The sequence below is a fragment of the Chionomys nivalis genome, chromosome 5 (genome assembly GCF_950005125.1).
Source record: "Chionomys nivalis chromosome 5, mChiNiv1.1, whole genome shotgun sequence".
NCBI lineage: Eukaryota > Metazoa > Chordata > Mammalia > Rodentia > Cricetidae > Chionomys > Chionomys nivalis.
Window position 1 is genome coordinate 99,761,433 of NC_080090.1, and position 22,569 is coordinate 99,784,001.

General features: G+C 39.8%; 1 protein-coding gene across 3 annotated transcripts in view; it reads left to right on the forward strand.

Annotated features, from left to right (window-relative positions):
• Epb41l5 (erythrocyte membrane protein band 4.1 like 5) overlaps positions 1 to 22,569 on the forward strand; it is a 120,667-nt gene that overhangs the window by 40,352 nt on the left and 57,746 nt on the right. For 2 of the 3 annotated variants that reach the window (XM_057769477.1, XM_057769478.1), the window contains exons 15-16: positions 5,811 to 5,850; positions 6,224 to 6,339. In XM_057769477.1, the coding sequence (XP_057625460.1) occupies positions 5,811 to 5,850; positions 6,224 to 6,339 (156 nt within the window). Of the gene's footprint in view, positions 1 to 5,810; positions 5,851 to 6,223; positions 6,340 to 9,507; positions 11,607 to 22,569 lie in introns of those variants that run through there. The other variant, XM_057769479.1, reaches the window with a different exon arrangement.

A 22,569-nucleotide genomic window follows, 5' to 3' on the forward strand; every position in this document is an offset into this window, starting at 1 on the left:
CTTCTTACTTAAGATTTAGTTTGCTCTGGCTACTTCGTCCTCTTCTTGCTTTCCTTCTTGTTTTTTTGTTACCCGGGACCTCGTGGGTGCTAGCTACACAAGTGCTCTACGACAGAGCTACATCCCCAAATGCTTCTTGGTTTTCTTGTTTTCTGTTTGTTTTTGAGATAGAGTCTCATTTTGCAGCCCTGACTGACCTGGAACTCACTGCTTGCCTACCAGGCCTAGCCTGTTTCTTAGTTGTTTGAAACAAGCTCTTTAGATGCCCCACACTAGCCTTAAATTTGTGGTCTTTCTGCCTGACCTTCTAAGCCCAGGCCTTTGGAAGGCTGCACCACCACACCCAACTTCTTGTTCTCTCTGTGTTATCTTATGGTGTGGCTTGGTCATTTGAGACCTTTGTTTATTTTTCAAGTTTTTGAGACAGGGTCTCTTTAGTCGCAGACTGATCTCAGGCTTGCTGTGTACCCTGACTAAATGTGAACCTCTGATCCCGGGGCTTCAGCCTTTCTATACCGCCGGATTGGCCTGAACTAACCACGGCTGGTGGAAGCGTCCAACTGTCAAGTTCCCCTTGAGCACTATTTAATTGCATTCTGTAACTCTTGGTATGTTTCGTTTGCACTGTTTTGGTTTCTAACCACATTGTTTTCTAACCCATGATTTCTCCTTAGAACTATTAGTTATTTAGGAATACACTGCTTTATTTCCCCATATGTGTGAATATTGTAAATCTATTTTTTGTTAGAAAGTGTATTGATTATTATTTCAGTCGCTTTAAATGTCCCTTTAAAAGACATAATTATAATGGCTCCATTAATTTCAGCAGTATGTGTTAAAATGTTTTTCAAAAACAACTTGTTGGTGTTGGGTGGTGGTGGCGCACGCCTTTAATCCCAGCACTAGGGAGGCAGAGGCAGGTGGATCTCTATGAGTTCGAGGCCAGCCTGGTCTACAAGAGCTAGTTCCAGGACAGGCTCCAAAGAAACCCTTTCTCGAATAACCAAAAAAAAAAAAAAAAAAGCAACTGTATATTGATGTCTTTCAGATTGTTTATTAAGCAATCAGATTCAAAGCATACACAGTTTTAATCCCAGCACTTGGGAGGCAGAGTCCTGGATCTGGATGAGTCTGAGGCTAGCCTGGTCTACTCTTGCAAGACCTTGTCTCAAAAAAGACACAAAATAATAATTATTATACTTATTATTAAACTATTATTATACTTTATAATTTATAAATTACATTGTAATTCTGTGTGCTATAAATTTTTATATATTATACAAATATAATAATTATTGTAATAAAACCAGCAAACAAACTTTGTGGGCAGTATGAGTTGGTAGGTCTATCTGTCTGAATTTGAAATTCTTCAAAGAGGCTTGTTATTTTCAGATACTGAGTAGTCAACCATACCTTAAAAGAAATCTCTCTTACATTTATTTATCTGTTTATTTAGTGTGTTTAAGTTTGTAGCAATGCATGTTTAGTGTGTAGTTGTGCGTTACCACAGTACCCATGTGGAGGTGAGAGTGCACCGTGCGGGCTCTAGGGATTGCATTCCTGCTGACAGGCATCTGTCTTGGCAGCAAGGACCTCTGAGTTTTCCTGTACAGTTTTCTTCACTTAGAACTGTTGGAGCCAGGTTGTGATTAGTGGTCCATTACAGAAACTCTTTGCTGTTGTGAACAGGGACTCTTGATGCTGTTAAGACTAAAATGAATATGGAGTTATGGGGAGCCAGGGATTTCTGTTGTAAAGCTTCAGATTAAAAAGGAAGTTTTGTGCCTCTCTGGGCTATCTGTTTTGGGTTGTTTTTCTTTTGAATTGTTTAGAAGCTGTACTTGCAAAGAAATTGGGAAGGAATATTAGCTGTTTGTGTTTTTTAAATAGTGTTGTTCATTGATCATGTCTTGCTTTCTTGAAACAGACTAGGACATGACATTTCACCCTAAAGATATATCATGAAAGTAGTAGAAAGAGAAAGAAAATATTTAAGCAGAGACATGATGGGGAACAATTAAGTTTTTATTTGTAAATTTAAATTACCTTCTCGAAGGTGTTTTAAAATTCAGATTTTTAATCAGAACATAGTGAGAATAATAAATATGGTCTCTTTTCTAGAATTGGAGTTAATTTCACTTTAATGGATATATGTCACTGTCTCTTCATTAGTGATGCTTTTGACTTTAGAAGACCACAGAAATAGGCTACTTAAGAAATGATGGCCCCTTCAGAATCCATCGCTGATGCATGAGCTGGCTTTTGTACCCCATTCCCTGTTGTGGGATGATTTGCTCAGCCTTGATGCATAGGGAGAGACTTGGTCCTGCCTCAACTTAATGTGCTCGACTCTGTTGACTCCCCATGGGAGGCCTTACCTTTTCAGAGGAGTGGTTGGGGGATGGGTTGGAGAGGGAGGGGGAACTGTGGTTGTTATATAAAATGAATAAAAAATTATTAAAAGAAAGAAATGATGACCCTTTGGAGGGAGGAAAGAGAAGGGAGAAGTGATTATAATTATAATCCCAAAAGTTATAAAAGGCTCACAGCTCCAAATAATCTGAGTTAGCCTGCAAGAATATATACACTTACTTACACACAGACACCTACACATAAATAAATCTTAATCTTAAAGTGTGTGTGTGTATATACATATATAGTAGTCTTTCAGAAGTTAAATGAAGAGACAGCTCGTTCCCCCTGAAGGTTACTAGGCACCTCTCTTTCATACAGTCTCAGGACACCTGACTTTGGACTGGCATGCATGCCCTTCGCTCTTGACCTTGTCGTTCTGTTTCATGAGTGGTTTTGCTCCAGTGAGCCATGGAGAACAGTGCCTTTTTTATAGTCTTGACTATTTGACCTGAAACATTTCTCGACCTTTTACTTTGCTGCTTCATAAAATGTACCAGTTTGAATAGCATGTTTGTAACTTGCTGGTGTCGGTCTCTCATGGTGAGTTTGAACTAAAAGTTCAAACTTAGTACCCTTAAGAAAGGGTTAGTATTTTCAAGGATAGTTGATGTTCATGGTTACTAATACTGTGTTCTTTTTCTAAATGAAGAGGCCTTGGTATGCTGCACAAGCTAGCCCCACGATCTGAACTCAAGAGACTCTCCTTGAGCTTCCTTCTCACTGAGCAGTGGGACTGTGGGCAGGTGCTGTTGTACCTGGACGGAGGGCAAAAACGAGCTATATATGAGCAAAGGAGGCAGTTACTGCTTGTGGTCCTTTACAAAGCCCTTCTCTAAGATACTCTGAATATGTATTTCTGATCAAATTCACAAACCAGGTGAATTTGAAGTCTAGCCTGCCAGAGCATGGCAAACATGGCCTTGCCCTTCTCCCCAATTCCCTCTGCCTTGCTAAAAACTTCTAGATTACATTCTTGAAGCTAGCCATAAGGTCTGTCCCCTATTTGGTGCCTTCCTCTTTCTTAGACTGACTACCAAGGTCCAGCTATCAAAGTATTAAAATCCAGCAATCAGATGTCCCCTTTGGCTACACTAATTAACACGCCCAATTAAAACTAAACACCTCATTCTATCACAGGGTTCCCCTTCTGCTTTATAAACCACCATTTTCCTATGTGCCACGTCTGTCTCCCTGTATCTAGAGGCAGTCCTGCGTCATTGTCGTTGTCCTTGCCATGTCTCCCTATCCGGGACAGATATCCCTTCCTCCTGTCCCTTGTTCCTTTTCCCTTCTCTGTCTCCTGTCTTTGTCCCTCTGGGGGGCAAATAGATCTCTTTAGTGCTGAGAACTTGGTCTTGGGATATCTTGTGCTGACACAGTTCCCTTCATCAAGTGTCTTGAATTAACCTCAGTTGTCTCTTCATTGATGATGCTTTGTTTCTGTTTTTGGTACTAAACATCAAACTCAGGACCTCCTGGGTGCTAGATAAGCATTCTGCCAGTGAGCTGCATCCCAATCCCTACTTTTTAATTATTAAGAAATTATAAGAAAAAATAATGTTTTTTACATTTCATATGATCTAAATAGGAAGTTTTGATTTACTTAATACGGCTAGTTATGAGAGATGCTTTTCTCAAGTTTAAATTGTTCTTGTTGTTACTGAAGTTATTCCTAGCTGAAAGAAATGTTCGAAAGTAACAAAAGAATCATAGACTCGTTGAGGCTAACTTATGCTCCAGGTAGGATTGAAGGGATTTAATGTGTAGACTAGGGAAGTCACTTTCACCAGGATCCTACAGTCTGGGAAAAGCAAACATGACTCCTTAGAAAAAAGGGAAGAGGGAGCTGGGAATCAAATTTGGGTCTTTTGGAAATCCAGGACCCTTAATAGTCAATAATAAAGTAAAGTAATAATTGAGATTCAGTGGTTAAGACTGCTTGGCTGTTTTTCAGAGGACCCAATTTTGATTCCCAGTTCCCACATTGGGCAGCCTACAACTGCCTGTAACCTCAGCCCCATGGGATCCAAGCCTTCTTTTGGTATCTTCGGGTACCCTATCCAGGTGTACACGTGTATACACATACATAAATAAAAATAGAATGAATTGTTTTCTTTGTTTTTAAATGGGGGAGGGTGAGAAAAAGGCATCTGCCCCAGAGCCTGATGTCCTGGGTCTAGTTCTCAGGACCCGTATGGTGGAAGGAGATAACCTCTGGCCAGTTTTCCTGACCTCCGAACATGTACAAAGTAAAGGTTTAAAAAAAGAAAAAACTTTTAAAATTCTTGTTATTTTAAATAAAGGTGTTTTGCAAATGTGTAATGTTTCTGATGAAGCTTAAGTCCCATTACCATATTATCCATACTAACTAGAACAATTCTGTGTAAATTATATAAAACTAAATACTTTGAGTACAGATTGTAAGTGAAACGAGAATATAGAATTATTAATTTGAAAAATTAAAAAAGCACATGCCTTTGATCCCAATACTTGGGAAGCAGAAGTAGGCAGATCTCTGTGAGTTCTAGGCCAGCCTGGTCTACAGACCAAGTTTCAGATCAGCCAGGACTATGTAATGAGACCTTGTCTCAAAAAAAAAAAAGAAAGAAAGAAAGAAAGAAAGAAAGAAAGAAAGAAAGAAAGAAAGAAAGAAAATTGGAAAGAAATAATAATCTAGAATTTTATATGTAGAGTATTTTAACCCTATAATGCTTTGTTTTATTAGTGATAAGAGAAAAAATTATAGTTACACATATATAACATTAAAAAATAAAAGAATGTATAAAATTACAGATAAACTTTAGATATGTGTGTATACCTATGTCAGACTTACCAAATGACTCCACAATTATGCTCTTGGATTTTATTGTCTCATTCAAAGCATGGGTTAATACCTTGAAGACATCTAAGATATATATTTAAATGGGTGGACTTATAAACACAAGATGTCACGGATGTAGGTTCCATGGAAAGATTTCAAACTATGCGAACTATTTCAAGCTTTAACATGCAAGTTAGATATGTATGACTTTGTTGAACTTATTTTACATACTTTTTAAATTTTTATTTTATGTGCATTGGTGTGAGGGTGTAGTGTAGATCCACTGGTACTGGAGTTACAGGCAGCAGTGAGCTGTCACGTGGGTGCTGGGGACTGAACCCATGTCCTCTGGAAGAACAACCAGTGTTCCCAACCACTGAGCCATCTCTCCAGCCCCTTGACATACATTTTAAGGAAACAGTTTTAATCAGTTCTGTTCTATTTGGGTATGTTTGTTTGGTTTTTTTTTTTTCTTTTTAATTATATTGCTTTAATTTTAATTATATTGCTCTCTCCCTTTTTTCCCTCAGTCCTTTTATACAGGGTTTTTAATAGATTTTTTCTTTCATTATAGTGTTCATGATACTTCAACCCAGAATAATGACTCCCAACAGGTAAGACAATAGTAAGTTTCTAAAGCACCAGAGCACATAGTTAATTGGATATTTGTAGTGTGTGATATTTTACAACGTTTATGCATTTCTCACCTCCAACACTTGTCCTTGTTTTACTAAGATACTGCGAGTAAAACAGATGATTTGTAAACATTTTCTGTGTATAAATATGGGGTATCAGTACATTGTGAATGTTCATTTATTACCTAAAATTAGTGTATTAAAATTAAACATTTGATTACATTACATTTATGTACTATATAGATGGCACTCCATTTTAATGTTGTATTTCTTGGTGTTAATATTTCTATTTGTTAGATTTTTGATCATACATATAGGCAAAACAAATGTATTTTATTATTTTTCCACCAAGGCTTGGGGTGTGAGGTCTCCTGTGCCTGTGATCCCTTCCTCAACCTCTGGTCCTGTGCTGGTGGAGATAGAGAATCTTCCGCAGAATTCTGCAGCAAACCAACACGACAGGAAATGGTTTGTTAACTTCCTAAACCAAATATTGCTTGCACAGTTGTATTCTAAACTTTTAAGCTATAATCTTGAAGCACTTTAAATATGATTGAAAACAAATTATTCATATTTGTGAACTGAAAAGGAACAGACTGAGCAGTCAGAGGGCTGGTGAGCATTAGGTCTTGGATGAAGAAGGGAGGATGGCTGTCTAAAGGCAGAACATAAGACTGCTGACTTTCACTGATGTGATCTGGGAGTGGCTGATTAAAGTTAAAAAAGAAGAAAGACAAATATTCCAGTTTGGGGAGCTAGAGAAATAATTCACTGAAAGTAAAGCTATTTTTATAAAATGTAAACACACAGATATGAATACTTTGTGGCTTGTTGGATTTTACCAGTTGGGTTTGTGCTTTCCTAGAAAGCTGTGGCTTGGGGAGGGCTCCCTAGAAATCATTTGGGCTAAGTGGTACTATGGATATATCGTCTGTTCAAGCTTTGTGTCTATTTATTGAATGCACTTAGATGATTCATGAGATTTTTCTCTTTTTCTCTTGCTCTTAGTTTTTTAATACCTGAAACCTAATGAGTTTCTGTGGTGATCTCAAGGTTTGGGTCGGCTTTCTGTGCAGCCAGCTCTTCCTTCATGGTGGTGGGTCAGCAGTGGTTGGTGGCTCTCTCTGTCTGTGCTATGTACTCTTTCCACTGGTATCGTTGGCTTAACTAACGACAGGACGCTTTGCCTGTGATGGTTGGGTATGTTTTATTTCAATTCCAGATAATTTGCAGTTAAAATTAAGGAGGATATTCTCCCTTGTTTTGTCCATATATATAGGGTATGATATAGGGAATATGATATAGGGTATTTAGGTATGTATACATATGTGCATACCAAAAGAGTAACAAATGAGGGCTACATATGAACAATTTTATTCTTTAAGATATTATAAGTTTCGGGTTCTTGCTGAAGATAGCAGCCCAGCAGGCAGTTATAATCCATCTCTTTAATGTGCCACTGAGGCCGATATCACACACAGTGAGTAACCAGACTTCAGCTGTCTTAATATATGCATGTCTTTCTTTAATACCAAGCAAGAATCTGATTAGTCTACTTCCTATGCTATGACGCTAGGTCTTTATTGAATTCCATTTTAATGAGTACATATGTAAGTCTGCTTAATTTGATTTGTTAGACATTACCAGTTCCTTTGGTGTAGCCTTTAGAGAGAATATTGGATTTCAGTTTCAAGAAAAATGAAAAAACTTGGAGCCATGTGCCCTCTTCCTTTCTCTGGTTGTGCTGACAGCTCCTTTGCTGAAATGGAGATGACCCTGAAAACCCGATGAGCTCAGAACTGACACCCACTGGCATGTCTTATAGCTAGTGACTCCAGGCTTCTGTAAAGTGCGTCCTGCCTCCCATTCTTTGAGTCTGCATGCTTAGATTTCAGAGGCCATAAAGCAGTCCTCCTTTAGAAAGTGGTCACAAAGTCTGGAAACTAACTGGGTGCCAGGACAGCCTGTGGAACATCTTACTTCTCTAACAGATGGTTCAGGGCCAGTTTAATTTAAACCTATTTCCTGTTCAGGTCTTCAGATTGTTCCCCCTTGTATCTTAAATAAAACCATTAACTAGGTGAATGATTTAATATGTCAGTAACTTAGGATTTGTTAAGATATTTCATACCACTTAAATACATGAATTGTTTTATTAACAAAAGGCCCGATGACACTGCTTGCAAGGCTGAGACTAGAGAGAGGCTTTGTCGAGTCCTGGGATTTGAGTCCAGCCTAGCAGCAAAGTAACCTTATCTCAAAACAAATAAAGCATGACCATAATCCCGGTGTTTGAGAAAAGGGTGCAGGTACATCATGATTCCAGGCCAGCCTGGGCAGTGTGATAACCCAACCCTATCAAAAAACAAAATTATAGGGCTGGAGAGATGGCTCAGTGGTTAAGAGCATTGCCTGCTCTTCCAAAGGTCCTGAGTTCAATTCCGAGCAACCACATGGTGGCTCACAACCATCTGTAATGAGGTCTGGTGCCCTCTTCTGGCCTGCAGACATATACACAGACAGAATATTGCATACATAATAAATAAATAAATATTTAAAAAAATAAAATATATAGAACTTAGGAAACCTGGCATCTGTAAACCAGAACACAAGCCAAATTTAATTTCTATATCAAGGAGTCATGAAGTTTGCTTATGAAGTCTGATGAGCAAGTGGAATTTCACTGAAGGAAATAAAATGATACTAATAGTTAAAAGCAAACAGCACACCTTCCATGTTTATTTTGAAAATTTCCTTTTTAGTTTTCCCAAGGAAAAACACTAAAAATTAAGTTAATATTTTATAGAATTTGAAAAATAATACTATTTTTTTTAAAAAAAAAATTTAGATTTTAGTTGCCTTTTGTATTTGAAATACTCATTTTCTGGTGTTGGTCATGTGAAGGATGTACTCCCGTTGCACATCTCAAGAGTGTGGCAGGTGTTTTCTCTCTACTGGAGGACTGACTCGTGTGACTCCCTAGACTGCACACACCCTGAACGTCTGCATCTAAGTCCCTGTGCTTGTGGCACTTCTACGCTCTATCTGTGCCTGCTGCTTTCAGCTTGTGCTCCTATGAACTTTGATTACAGAAAGGGCAATCATTCTTGTTAATTTGGAGCACTGATATAAATTTGCTCAATGCCTAAGGGAAGGGTTTTTATTTTTAATGCTCCTGAATTTTATTTCCTGGATTATACTTTTTTAAATCATGTAAATTTGGAGATCATTTTTATAATAGCCCTTTCCATATATGTCCTTGCCTTTCTGTAAAATTCTTTCTAATATTTGAATAAAGCCACTTAGAATTTTTGTGCTACTAGAATTCCAAACATTTCTAAGTTGGGAGTGTACCAGCAACAGCAGGGACAGATAACAGAATGTTTTGCCCTCTGACTTTCCTTCACCAATTAATTCACTTAACTGATTCTAGTTACATGTCTTTTCGTATTGGTGCTTTCCATTACATGATCCGTGTAACTGTGTGGATTTCCCCTTCTGCTATTCTTGAATGTTAGCATTGCATGGTAACTGCTCACCATAGTGGTGCATGCTGCTCACATGGCCTTTCTCCATTACACATCCGTGTTCTCTGTTTCTGTTGACTAACTGTACTCCCACTCCTCAACCATCTAGGCTCTCTGCTACCAGTGACTGCTGTCAGCGTGGTGGAAACCAGTGGAGCACAAGGGCCTTGCCCCCACCCCAGTCTGCACATAGAAACTACACTGACTTTGTTCATGAGCACAATGTGAAGAATGCAGGAACCCACCATGATGCTCATTTTTCTGGGCGTGCAGCCATGACCGAGATATGAGCTGTTACACCTTTTAGGCCATGGGACTCTGCCATCCAGGTTGATAATGTGTTTTGTGATGTTTATAGAGGATTGATTCCATTGGGAGTATTGGAGAGAATTTATTTCATACCGAGTGAGTCACTAGTTGTACAGTGCTGTAATTGACTTCTGTGGAAGGGAAGGAGATTGGAAGGAGCTGTAAGCTGTCACTGGTGATGGCAGGTGTTACTACTGTGTTGAAAGGGGATGCGTACCACTGTGGCCTTGGGAAGGGTGTTGAGAATTTTAACATTCAACACGTCACTCGGAGCATCTCTTAGGATGTGGTGTTCATGGTAAACTGTCAGTTGTCATCCTCCCACATGTCATCTGAGTAGACAGAATTTAAAAAATAAGACGCAAGAAAGCACACCCAAAAGGAGCCATGATCAGTCATGGGGTCCCAGCCTTTTGTGGTGCCGTAGTAATACCATTCTCACATACTGCGTTCTAAAGTGACCCATGCCTTAGTTTCCCTAAGTACCTGTGGTTGTAATAAAAATTTACTATACTTTATTTTTAATAAACATATTTTGTTACCACAGGCCTAGAAACTGCAATAACAGTATGATTCGTGTAGAGATAAGACTGAATGGTTACATTACTAGCTAGTGGTTATACCAAATACAAACGGAAAGCTTTCTTTGCCCGTAACTTTCTTTCTCATTGAAAATCCTTGACAAATCATCCAGGTATGTAACACCTTCCTAATCTGGCCTTATATAGCCTTAAAATAAAGTTCTGAAGTCAAAAGGGTACCATTTTGAGATGAGTTGCATATATTTCACACTTTCAGTCTTTTTTGAACCTTGCAATGTAGTTAATTTAAGCTTTTTGGTTTAATTCATTGGAGGCAAACCAGGAGGTAGAGTACGTTTCTGATGATGGAGACACTACTGTAAAGAAACAGTATTTCTTCTTACAGAGATTTTAAATTTTGGAAAAGTTTCTGAACTTTATGTAAGGAGCAATTTGAAGGTTAATTTGAGAACTGTTGATACTTTGAACTAATGAAGCTTTTTAATAAACAACCTATTGTTTACTGATCCTGCTTACCTCAGAGGTTGGCTTCGTCCTACAGGTTCTCCCTGCTGGGCAAGGAAGACGACTTAAGTGGGATTTGATAGTAGGTTCCTGATACAGATATAATGGGGCTTGTTGGTAGAAGACAAATGTGTAAACCAAAACATTTAGAGCATGAAATCTGGGCAAGTCTTGATCTGCTTTATCACCATATAAGGGGATCATTGCCTAAATTTGTTATAGATATGGGATGGATGTTCAAAATATTAACAATCCTGAGTAAGAGTTAGATAGCCCAACTTTTAAGACAATCATTACATAGTGTGCTTTAAATAGGCACTAATTGTATGGCCCTTTGAGGTTTGTTTTGTTTGTTTCTTCCTTATTTGCTTAGATTATAGTTACCTAATATTCTCTATGGTGCTTGTTTTTTCTTTTTCTTTTTAAGACTTGTTTATTCTTGTTTATTTTGTGTGAATGGATGTTTCACCTGCATGTATGTCTGTGTATCTGTGTACAACATTAGTGTGGTGCCTCTGGAGGCCAGAGGAGGTATTGAATCCCTAAACAGGGCGTTGCCAATGGTTGTTGCTGCCTTGTGGGTGCAAGGAATTGAACCTGGGTCCTCTGGAAAAGCAACCAGTGTTCTTAATGCCAAATCATCACTCCAACCTGGTCCCCCCTCCCAAAAGTATTTAGGTCATAACGTTTTAAGAACAGAAGCTCTGCTTTGTGCTGAGAAAAGACTTGGTGCGTATGAATATAATTAAAGGCACTAGCATTTTCCTAATACAAGTGAGTCAGAATGAATAAAGGCTTTTCTGTTCCTTTATGAAGTCTCATGGCTCAGTATCACCTAACTTTAATCTTGAAACCTGAGGTGCGACACTGATAGAATGAGCTTCTCCTGTATGTCCTAGGATATTTAATTTTAGAAGTCTGAAAGAGTTACAACTAAAGAGTAATATTTTCAGTTTATATTGGAGGTAGCTATTTTTATTCTTAGAATTTGAGATAGCCAATAGTGTTTGGTCTGAATGGTTCTGAATCACATCATGGGTTTTCTTTCTTTGAAGCTTAGTTATAACATAATTATTGTTAAATTTCTAATGGGAAAAGAAGTTAGAGACGATAAAGGACAGAGGGCAATAGACTCGTGTCTCCTAAGGGTCCCATGTGCGTTCAGCTCTCATATTGATAAGCTGATCATCTCTAGTCTAAAATCCTAAGTTCCTAGATAACTGATATGGTAACAGTTTCCTGCCTGTCATAGGTTACAGTTTAAAGGCAGCAGCAGCAAGCAGACCAAAAGTATTCCATCTGTTAACTGTCAGGCCACGTCTGTGAAACATAGGTGACTCAGGTTCCATCCCCAAGTATTTATGTGTGCGTGCGTGTACATGTCCGTGTGTGCACATGCAAATATTTGAAAATCTAAACTGAACTGGAAAACATTTCTGGTTCCAAGAATTTTGGATATGGGCTATTGAACCTGCACTGTAAATACCTGCTCTCGACTGATGGCCTCAAGATGGCCATACATGCTTCTGTGGCAGCGAGGTTTACCAGTGGTTCAACCCGGATAAATAAATGTCTCTACCATATTTCTACTCTCATTGTACAATTTGTTCAGTGACCAGAGTCTTAGACTTGAAATGGAGAGTGAGTGATTCAGAAGGTAAGGCCACGTGTCCTTACCCTGATGCCCTGCATTTGACCCTGGAGCCCACGTGTAGAAGGAGACAAGGGGCTACTCTGAGTTGCTCTTTGACAGCTATATATGCACACATACAAATAAAAGTAACTTTATGAAAAATCAGATTTCGAAGCTAACCTGCACATATAATTTCAGCTGTTTTGAAGACTGAAGTAGAAGGTTCCTTCACGCCTGGGACTTTGAAACAAACCTGAGCAACATAGTGAGACCCCTGTCTCAATGTCACAAAATAAATAGTCTAGACTAGAGAACCTTTCCAGAAGCACATGCTATGGTGTTGTCCTTCTGATGAAAGGGAATTGTCAGCACAGAGCCCCATGTTTGTGTATGGAGCAGTATTTGGCTGGTTCTAGTGAATATAGCTGACATTTCTGTGGTGTTTTTATAGATGGTGTGGTTGAAAAAGAAAAGCTAGTGATCTTCATAAATGAGCTGATGATCATTCTTTTATGGTTAAAACTATTCTGCTGGGTATGGTAGTTCATCCATGAAAGAGGGTGAGGCAGGAGGATTGCCATGAGTATTAGACCCTCAAGAAAAATCAAAATTCTTAGGTTTTTAACCTGTCTATAAGTATGATCTCACTTTTCCGATCTTGAAATGCTAATCACATAGACATTTTAAATGAAGTTACGGAAGTCTTTGTCTATGCCTGTTTTTTTTATTTTTTTTTTTAATTTGAAGATTGTAAAAAAAATTATTTATTTTACAATAAATTCAAGAACAACCAGTTAAAGGCCAGGCGGTGGTGGCACACACCTTTAATCCCAGCACTTGGGAGGCAGAGGCAGGCAGATCTCTGTGAGTTCGAGACCAGCCTGGTCTACAAGAGCTAGTTCCAAAAAACCACAGAGAAACCCTGTCTAGAAAAACAAAAAACAAAAAAAAAGAACAACCAGTTAAATTCTTATCTGCATGCTACCTATTGCAGCCAGATGTTATAAAAGGAGCTGTGAGCTGCGTTCCCTGTGCCCAGCCGCCTGAATAGTTTACACCCGAAATAATTACACGGAAACTGTATTCATTTAAACACTGCCTGGCCCAGTAGTTCTAGCCTTTTCCTGGCTAGCTCTTACATATTAGTTTAACCCATCTCCATTACTGTGTATTGCCACTTGACTGTGGCTTACCGGCATGAGTCTAACCAGCGTCCATCTCGGAGAGGAGAGGCATGGCGTCTGCCTGACTCTGCTTTCTTTCTCCCAACATTCTGTTCAGTCTACTCCACCTATCTAAATTCTGCCCTATCAAAAAGCCAAGGCAGTTTCTTTATTTGACCAATGAAAGCAACACATAGAAAAAAGACCCTCCTACACCAACCAGAAAGCATTAAACGCTTATGTCCTGAAGAAGGCCGCTAGAAAGAGCGCACTAAGAGGAAGGGTTCTCGGGTCTCCTGTAGTCAGCACAAAGGGCTCAGTAAGATCCAAGTGGTGTCAGTCACCAGGGCTGCTAGACGGTGAGGGTAAACTAATACCCTGGTATTTAAAGCAGCTAATATACAAACATTTTAATATTGTATCAACTTAATTCAAATAATAAATTGAGAGTCCTAGCACATGCCTATAATCCCAGTACTTAGTGAGGAACAGGAGTTCAAGGTCAGCTCAGTTACATAGCAAGTTCCAGGCCAGACAAAATACACAAAAGTAAAAACATCTTTTACAGAGAAGTGACCTACAAACATTCACCCCAGTGTGCACACTTACAGACAAGTGTTAGGTCAGCCGTAAAATGTTAAACTCTTGAGTGGAAATTGTTAATTGCTAATATTACCTGACATGTAAAAGTTACTATGTAAATATATCAGGATATAAAAACATATAGAACGTATATATGACTTAAAAATTATACTAAGTATACTTTGAGCGATGCCATCTGTTTAAAAGATGATGAAAATTATACTGAGTGTTTGTACTATTTAAACAGTGAGGCAGCTTGTTTTTAGTGTAATACAGTTAATTTGCAGTGCTGGGGATTGAAGCCAGGGCCTTGCACATGGTAAGTGTTCCCTCACTGGACCACATCCACAGCTCATTATTTCTCTGCTTTACTACAGAGGTATTTACTAGACATTTGATTGATGTAATAATTTTGATTTGTTAACATTGCTAGATGACTTTTATATGGCCCTGTGACAATTTTATCTTTCCATTTTGCCAAATCAGTAGCTAGGGGAGGTTGCTAGGAGAGTCCTGAGTCTTGACTTTCAAGAGAAATAAGGGTACTTCCTGTGCAGGAGCCTGGCTTCACTCCTGCCCGTTTGTAGTCACAAACATGAACCACAGCGGCTGGGAAATGATTGTTCTGATGGTGGAAGCCGTGGATAGGCTCAAACATTGGTACTCTGGCCTTTCCGTCAACAAGCTCTTCTTTCCTAACCTAGATTTCCAATGCCACTGATTTTAAGTTTGTTAGGCATTAGCTTTGAAAATAATACCACATGGTGTAAATTTATTTTATTCTTGATATTAGAGCTTATATAGATTTATAAAAATAAAGCATTGGTGCCAGTAATACTTAGTGTTTCTCTTAGGTTTTAGTTTTATTTTTCATTGTTACTGTGTGTGCCTTCCACGGTACATGTGCAGGTCAGAGAACAACTTTGTGGAGTCACTTCCTCCCGCCTCATGTGGTTTCTAGAACCGGAGCTCAGCTTACCAGGCTTGCAAGGCGAGTTCTTCTACCTGCTGAGCTGTCTTGCCAATCCTTCTTTTATTTTAACATAAATTATACCACAGCATTAATTATGTCTTTCTTCCAGAATTGTTATGAGCACTCACATGTAAAATGCTTTGACATAAAGGCTTCACTTTGGAATATAATCTTGGTGGTATAGAAATTATGATGTCACGGCCAGAAAGACAGGTTAAAGGTTCTTACCACCAAGCTAGTGGCCTGAGTTTGATCCCTGGGACTAATTATTACAGGTTATCCTCTGATCTCCACATGGTGGCATGGAACACACACATGTACACAAATTAATTTTAAGAAAAATCAACAAGCACATGAATCACACCACTTTCCACATACAATATGTTAAATATCATTTCATTGATTCCTGCCTATAGCTGGTTAGTACTTGTACTTTGAGCAGTGCATCTGTTTAAAGATGATGAAAAGCAGTCTGTGACCTTGTTACTGGTTGAGAACACATTCTTGTTCTCACAATTTTTTTCACTAATTAATTAGCTAAGGTTGTGTTCCCAAGAAGCAGCTAGCTGTGGCCTCAGTTGGAGGTGGCAGAACTTGAGTGAGCTTTTTACAGTGTGTTCCTGACAGCTGGCCAGCATTGTGTTTATACCGGCAGGAAAAGGATAACCTTACCTGGAGAGCAACATTCTCCAAGGATTGGGACTTCTTAAGTACCATAATCTTCCACCTCCTTTTTAAAAATAGATTCAACAGTAGTAATTCTATTTGTTGCTGTTGTTGGGGGAAAAAGTTTTGGTTTAGCTAATTTTAATAAAGAAGAATGTAGGTGCGTCAGTTTGTGGCTAGGATTTGCAACAAATTGAATATTCTTTAGTAAATACCTTGCTACAGGTGCTAGTCATTGTCTATAAGCTAAGGGCTAATCGTGGGAAGGCGGTTGCTAGCTTGCCTCGTCTGTAGAGCTAGAGTGGCTGCACTGAGAGGGTATGCAGAGCACCTCAGAGTGGGCCATTTTCACATAGCATAGGTTTGCCTGTAGTCCAGCCATGGAGCTTTAGGGCTTCATATTTAAGTGTAGTCTCTAGGAGTTTGAAAAGCTAGATTTAATAAATTACATTAATTCTTCCTCGGGGAGAATTAGCATTAGCAAAACCTTGGGGAGTGTTTGGAAAGAAGGGAAGATTTGGGTAATTATGTGTATCCAGGTTATCAGTCAAATTTCACAATCCTCTTGAAGCAGCAATGTGGTGAGTTGGAAATATGGTAATCCAGCACCTGGGAGATGGAAACAGAAAGATCCAGAATTCCAGGTTATCCTGTGCTACATAGTGAGTTAGTTCAGAGCTAGTCTGAGCTGCATGAGACTTGCCTCAAAAGACAACAAATAAAAGTATTTGATGAATTGGAAAGGTGGCGACTATTGACCCAGAAAAAAAAATGAATTGGTTGACTAAGGAGGTCTTGGGAATTCATTTTTAGTGAAAAGTATTTGAAAACCATAATCTTTTTTTTTTTTTAAGTGGGGGTCTCTGTATGTAGTCCTGGCTCTCCTGGAGCACAATATAGAGCAGTGATTCTCAACCTGTGGACTATGACTCCTTTGGGCATCAAAGCTTTTCACAAGGGTCACACATAAGATGTCCTGCATATCAGTTATTTACATTATAATTCATAACAGTAGCAGAATTGCAGTTATGAAGTAGCAGTATGGTTATTTTATGGCTGGGGTCACCACAAGATGAGGAATTGTATTAAAGGGTGACGGCGTTGGGAAGGTCGAGAACCACTGGTATGGAGCAAGCTGGCCTCGAACTCAGAGATCCACCTGCCTCTGCCTCCCCAAGCGCTGGGATACATTTTAATAAATATTCTTGTCTGCAAGTTTAGGAATGCATTCCATGACACACGTGTGGAGGTCAGAGGACAGCTTTTGGGAGTTAGTTCTCCCCTTATATCTTTATATGGTTTATATGGTTTCCAGGGATGAAACGCGGGTCATCAGGCTTGCAGGACAAGTGCTTTCCTGGCGAGCCCTCTCTGTCCTTATTTAACTGTCAATCAAAACGCCTCTTTGATTATCCCTTCTATATACATACTCACTGTTTTTGTATGTCCTAAAGTTTCTTGGCCTTTCTCTGTTCACTTTTGGTTAAATCCAACTGTGCCTCTAGATAGTGAATATGAAATATACATGACATTTTTTAATGGAGTTACATAAGTGTGGCCACAGAGTTCACTGCTGCCTGGTACCCCAATCACATTCCCTAAAGTGATTCTTCACTGTACTGGGGCGGTATTTCTCCTCTTTCAAGCCATAATGGCCTCCTCATTTTAAACTCTGAATTCTGTTCTGTTCTGTTCTGTTCTGTTCTGTTCTGTTCTGTTCTGTTCTGTTCTGTTCTGTTCTGTGGGAAACTAAGCAGTCAGCTCTTCTGTGCACTCACTCTGATCAGTGGATGTGTATGTCTGAGCTTCTCTCCTGTCAGTGCCCCGGTGAGTCCTCTGTTCTGTATTCTACCTTCTCTTCTGTGCTAGCAGATTTTTCTCAACTGGCATATTCTCATCAGCACAAAAATACCCTGTTAGAGTATTTAAATACCCTGTTAGAGTATTTAAAAAGAAACCTCCCTTAATTCTTGTCTATTGCCTCATTTCTTTGTTCTACTAGTAATGAGAAACCTTTGCCTCCAGAGAGTTGTCTGCTCAGTACATTCTCTTGTCTTTTAAGCCAAGTTGGACTTGTCTTGGACACAAAAGGACTAAATAGGATCATGCAGGTTGCATACTGCACAAAGAGTACAGCACTGCAGAAGAAATTCACGTATGTTAACAGTGGCTTTCCGGTAGACAGTGCTGTCTTGATCACTGTATTGTATGTTTTATAAGAGATGGGAACTTAGTTTTAGGAAGTGCATATTAATACCTCTGCCAAATTGCTTTGCTTGGTTCACAGGTGACCTCTACATTTCTCTACCCATAATCAGTTTACAGTGAAATTTATTAGCATTCATACCAATTGCTTTCTTCCCCCATGAAATACCTTCTTCACTTAAGGACATCACTCTCTTGTCTCCTAACCTCCCTAATGTTTGTAGTTCCCTTTGCCAGTCCTCCTTTGCCTAGCCCTATAAACTGTTTAGGACCTTTTTTGTATGAATTCACTGTAGGTAATTTCATCCAGTGTTATCATATTAAAGGCTATCTATGGGGCTAAGGAAATGATTCAGCAGGTAAAGTGCTGATGTCCAAACAAGAAAACCTGAGTTTGAATCCTCGGCATCCACATAAAATCAGGACACAGTGGTATATAACTAAAACCCAGTGCTAGAGAAATGGAGGGAGAGACAGGAGGGTCCCAGGACTTGCTGAGATAACCTAGTCAGGGTTAGTGGGAGAAACCTTGTTGCAGAGGCTATAAGTGAACAGCGACTGAGGAAAACACTGGGTGTTTTCCTCTGGCTTCTACATGTGCACACATGGTACATGCATACACCACGCAAAAAACTGAAAAGGTTATGTATATACTTATAGTTTCTCATTTGCCTCATGAGTCTGCTTCTTTATTTCCAGGTATACATATTATACTGCCTGTTTGACATTTTTATTGACATATTATATCTCATTTTTAAGAAAGTATTTGAAAATAATGTTGGGCTTACTGAGAGTTGCAAAGATGCTGTTGAGAGCTCCCACACAGCCCTCATTTTTTCTTTTTCCTAATGGGTTGGGGGAATCAGTTGGTAGTGTTCCATGCATTAGATCAGTTCCAAGAAGCCATGTTTTTAAAAATCCAGGTGTAGTGGTTTTCAGTTGTAATCCCAGTGCTGAAGAAGTGAAGACAAGAAGATTGCTGGTGCCCATCTCCAGCTAGTTGAGGTTGTTCATTGACCTCTACGCAAGCTTGTGTGCACACGTAACAGAAAACCCCTAAAGTTACCATTGCTGCTTTCTAAGATGGAGAAGTTTTGCCGGTCTATATACAAATGTTCCAGGATCTAATGCAAGGTCCCATGTTGCATCAAGTCACCTTTAATCAGAATGCCCTCAGATTGGATTCGTGTGCTTTTTGCATATGATTAGATTGAAGCCATGGATTTAGGGGAAAATTGTGATACTGTGGCATCCCAGATTTAAGAGTTCCAAATTAAGCAATTGGTCTTTTGACCTCATTAGCTTTTCCATCTCTACAGATTTTCCTAACTTGACCGTTCACGGTTCCTACTCTCCTGTTGTCAGTATGCCCTAGTTCCTGGCTAGAGCTTTTGAATTGGAACCCGTGGAGTGCACAGGGCTCTGCAGATTCCATGCATACTAAACATCACCTTTGCTCCTCTTTGTCTCACACTTATCAACTGGGAAATCCTATGAGTTAACAAAATGTGTCCAGAATCCAACACTGGCTGCCATCTCTACTCTGCTACCCCGTTTCAGTTTTCTGTCCTGCTATCTACCTCTTACCTGACTCCAGCCCTTATTCTTTGATTATTTTATTTTTCCCTTCAGTAGCCGTTACAGCCATAACTTAGATCATACTCTCCTCTGCTCAACCCTTCTACTATTTCCCTCAACAGCTAAAACAAATCCTCGCATTGGCAAGCATTTCTCCCACTTCTGATTTCCTGCCAGTCTTGATCTTGCTCACTTGGCTCCAGTGACTCACCTCCTGTCACTTGCTGTTTGTACTGCATTGCTAAATGCCATGCTGACCTTAAGGTTCATATAATTCATTTCAACATTTTCAGGTTTTTTTTTTTTTTTTTTTTTTTTTTTTTTTTTTTTTTGGTTTTTCGAGACAGGGTTTCTCTGTGGTTTTGGAGCCTGTCCTGGAACTAGCTCTTGTAGACCAGGCTGGTCTCGAACTCACAGAGATCCGCCTGCCTCTGCCTCCCAAGTGCTGGGATTAAAGGCGTGCGCCACCACCGCCCGGCTCAGGGGTTTTTTTTTAAATACAATTTTTATTCTTTGAAATTTTCTTACATATAATGTATTTTTATTTCACTCCATTTATCTCCCACTCCTGGAATCCCTCTTCCCAATGAGTTCCTCTTTTTTAAAATGATAATAACCTGCTGTGTTTAATTAGGTTTGCTTACATGGGTATGTGTGGTTGTTTACTGAATGACAAGAAAATTAGCCAGAGTCTACGTCCCTGAAGAACGGTGACTCCTCCTCCAGCAGCCACTCTACCAGTAGCTCCACAGCTAGAGAGCCCACGGCCCTGTCCTCTTCATGGTGGAATGCTCATGAGTAGCCGCAGCTCCAGTGAGTTCCCGAGTTCAACAGCTGCGTGGTGTCTGGAAAAGAGCTTTTTACAGCATTCTTCTCCATCCTCTGGTTCTCTGGATTCATATGGATGTTCTGTTTCTGGCCATACGCTCAACAGTCACTTAATCTTAGCATTTTGATCAATTATCTCTATTTTAACCACCACCCACTGCAAAAATAAGCTGTGCTGACCAAAGTTGAAAGCAGCACTAATCTATGGGTAGACTTGAACACAAATATTTAGAAGGCAGTTTGGCAGTGTGTCTATCTAACAAGCAAAGGTAAGTCGGTTCTCCGGGTCTGTGATATGGCAGCTATTGTATTGGCTTCTCAGTAGGTTTGCAGTAGCAGTCATGGAATTCTTCTATGGAGCAGCCCTCAAATTGAATCATAAAGAGGTTGGTTACCCCCAAAACATTCATATCACTAATGCACTAGTGGTCATAAATTGTGTAGTGGGTCAATATTATAGCATACAGGGTCTACCACTGGGTAAAACGGTAGGTGACTTTTCTCCCCTCATGTCCTACATAGCACTTCTGGCACTATACAAGCTAGCCAGCAGAGAGCAGAAGATCCCAGGTCAGTGCCAGCTTGGTTTCTCAAAACACTGCCACCTGAGTGTATGGTGTCTACAGCAATGGGATCTTACCATCTGGTTCTGCTGAGTGCCAGTCTCAGCATTTCTGTTGCTGTGAAGAGACACCATAGCAACTCTTAGAAAGGAAAACATTTAATTGGGGGTGACCTACAGCTTCAGAAGTTTAGTACATTATCATCCTGGCAGCATGCAGGCAGACCTGGTGCTAGAGAAGGAACTGAGGGTTCTATGTCTTGACCCGCAGGCGACAGGAAGTGAGCTATGACACTTACCTTAATCATAGGAGACCTCAAATCCCACTCACACAGTGACACACTTCCTCCAAGAAGGCCACACCTCATAATAGTGCTACTTCTTTTGGGGGCCATTTTTTTTCAAGCTATCCTTTTCCACTCCCCAGCCCCCAAAGGCTTGTAGACATATCATGATGCAGAAATGCATTCAGCCCAACTTCAAAATTCCCCATAGTATATAACAGTCTTAAACTTGTTTCAAAGTCCAAAGTTTCTTCACTGTAATCCCCCTGTAAGGTCAAAATCAAATAGCAGATCGTATACTTTCAACATATAGATGGGACAGGATATACATTACCATTCAAAAACATAAGAAAGGGGGCATAGTAAGGACTGAAAACCAGCTGGGCAAACTCCAGCTTGAATCTCCATGTCTGATGTTAAAATGTTCTTCAGATCGCCAGCTCTAACTTTGTTAGCTGAAGCACACTTCTTTCTTCTGGGCTGGTTCCACTCCCTTAGCAGCTCTCCCCAGCAGGTAGCCCACAGCTCTATCTCCAGCATCCGGGGTCTCCACGGCAATCCAGGCTGCAGATTCACAGCTCCACACAGTGGCCTCTCTGGGCCTCCTTGTGAGGACACTGCTGACACGTGCCTGGCCCCAGCGGCCTTCCTTAGTCATGGAGGGAGCACCACTAATGCCTTTCTCCTGTCCTTGACTCTAAAGCCATAACTATGTGGCTGAAGCTGCCAAGTTCTGCTGCTTGCTGGGGCTGGAACATGGCTCCCTTGTTCAGTTTCATCTTCACCAGCTTTCTGTTTTCCATGCTTTCCTTCACTGCCCAAGCTTGGCTATTCTGGAACTTGCTCGGTAGACCAGGCTGGCCTCAGACTCAGAGATTCACCAGCCTCTGCCTTCTGAGTCCCTGGGATTAAAGGCCCACACCATCACAGCTGGCTCTAAGCTTTTCTTTTCACAAATTGGAAAGTTAACTTGCTCTTACATCACCACTCCCTTTATTTTACTTCTTAATCTGTTTATCACCTTGAGTGCAGGGTTTAGCTTCATTCCAGTTCCTGGTGTTCCTTTTTCTCAAATTGTACATTTTTTTTTATTTTTCCCTGCTCAGATTGCTCCTCTTTATTATGTATCTTCATTAGAGTTAACATTAGTAACCACACAATAGAGTCTACACTTGGCTGTTTTGAGATTTCCTTTGCCAAGGGAATTAATCCACAGCTCATCACTTTAGCCTCAGGCAAGACTTCAGAAAGAGACAAAAAGTATCCACATTCTTCACCAAAATATCACCAGGAGAATTGCTAAGTAACGTACTAAAATTCTGTGAAACTCTTGAGCCAGGAC